This window comes from Geospiza fortis, unplaced genomic scaffold, assembly GCF_000277835.1.
Source record: "Geospiza fortis unplaced genomic scaffold, GeoFor_1.0 scaffold15, whole genome shotgun sequence".
NCBI classification, from domain to species: domain Eukaryota; kingdom Metazoa; phylum Chordata; class Aves; order Passeriformes; family Thraupidae; genus Geospiza; species Geospiza fortis.
The window spans coordinates 15767-17539 of NW_005054778.1; the positions used below are offsets into that span (position 1 = coordinate 15767).

The 1773-nt window shown below is 47.8% G+C and overlaps 1 protein-coding gene across 1 annotated transcript in view; it reads right to left on the minus strand.

The window, feature by feature from the left end:
• Positions 1-1773, minus strand: part of LOC115949119 (cingulin-like) — a 12014-nt gene that overhangs the window by 1586 nt on the left and 8655 nt on the right. The window contains 3 exon segments of the mRNA XM_031065436.1: positions 299-421; positions 928-1011; positions 1487-1576. Coding sequence (XP_030921296.1) covers positions 299-421; positions 928-1011; positions 1487-1576 — 297 coding nt within the window.

Below are 1773 nucleotides of genomic sequence, written 5' to 3' on the forward strand. Positions count from 1 at the left end.
CGGGAATTCCGTGGATTCCCCACCCTTTGGAGCGTCCTGGGAGTGGGATTTTGATGGATCTTTATGGAATTTTCAAGGAATTCCAAGGATGTTAAGGGATTTTTAAGGAATCTTTAAGCAATTTTCAGAACTGGTAAGGAATTTTCAAGGAATATTTTGGGGGGGATTTTTAAGGGATTTGGGATTATGGAAACATCTGGGAATTGGGATTTGAGATTTGGGGATTGGGAAATGGGATTTGGGATTATGGAAAATGTGGGAATTGGGATTGGAGAAAATTGGGATTTGGGATCGGGCACCTCTCCTCGGCCTCGAGCTGCTCCCGGAGCTCTTCCAGCTGCGATTCCAGCTGGGAATTCCAGCTGTTCCCGGGTCGCTGCTGCCCCTCGGAAGCGGCCAGCCGGTTCTTCAGCTCCTTGTTCTGGGAAAAATTCCCAAAAAATCCCCCTCACCCCGGGGCTCTTCCCGGTTTTGCCAAGTTTCCCAATGGGGAGGAATTCCGGGAATTCTTTGCAGGATTCCAGGAGCCGGGAAGGTGGGGAAAAGTGGGAATTCTGGGACTTGTCTGTGAGGAAAAGTGGGAATTCTGCACAGGGAAAGTGGGAATTCTGTTGGAATACTGCAGGAAAAACGCCCTGGGAGAGGGGCAGAGAACCCCAGAAGCTGGGAATGGGAATAAAAGGAAAAGCAGGAAAAGCTGGGAAAAAAAACAGAAAAAGCAGGAAAAAAGCAGGAAAAAACTGGGAAAACTCTTTGGAATCGTGACCCCATTCCCAAGGATTCTCTTCCCAGAATTCCTCATGAAATCTGGGTTCCCCCATGGCCATTCCCACCAGGATTCGAGGCTGGACCCAGGGATTTTTCCTGGGAATTTTTCCAGGATTTTTCCTGGGAATTTTTCCAGGATTTTCCGGGGATTTCCCGCACCTGGCGCTCCAGGGAGGATTTGTCACATTCCAGGTCCTGGCGGCTCGAACGTTCCTGGAGCAGCTCTGCCCGCAGCTGCTCGATCTGGGGATAAAACCGGGAAAAATCCACGAATTTCCAGGATGTTCCATGGATTTCCATGGATTTTCCCATGGATTTCAGGAATGGGATCAGCAGATGCGCTGGGATTCTCCAGGAATTGTGGGAAAAGGATCCCTGGGATTTTTCCCAGCTGGAAAAATGGGAAAAATTGGGACAAATTCCCATTTTATGCCCCATTTATGCCTTGGAATTTCTGCAGAAAAAGGAGGGAATAAAGTTGGGGAAAAGCCCAGGATCCACTGGGATTTAATCCCAAATTCCCACCCAAACATCAAAAATTGTGAATTCCTTTGGGAATTCTTTATCCCTTTTCCCAACCTCTTTAAATCCCCATTCCCGCCCCAACTAACAATTCCCAGTTGGAATTTTCAGATGGGTCCTTGGAGGCGGGGGTTGGAATTCCAGGAGAAGACAATTTTTGCCAAGATGAGAATTCCCAAAATTCCCTGGATTTTACCTGATCCCGGCTCCGGGTCACCCTCTCGCTCAGCAGCTCCACCGAGCTCCGCTCCTCGTCCAGCTCCAATTCCAGACGTTTGGATTTTTCCTGATGGGAATTTGGGATGGAATTTCCAGGGAATTTTCTGGGAATTCTGGAAAAAAATCTGGGGGGGGGGGGGATTTTTGGGGGAATTTCTGGGAATCTTCCGGGAATTCTTTAGGAATTTTCCATTATTTTTTAGGAGGAATTTTCTGGGAGCGATATTGGGAATTTTTTTTCCATTCCTTGGATAATTTTCCGAG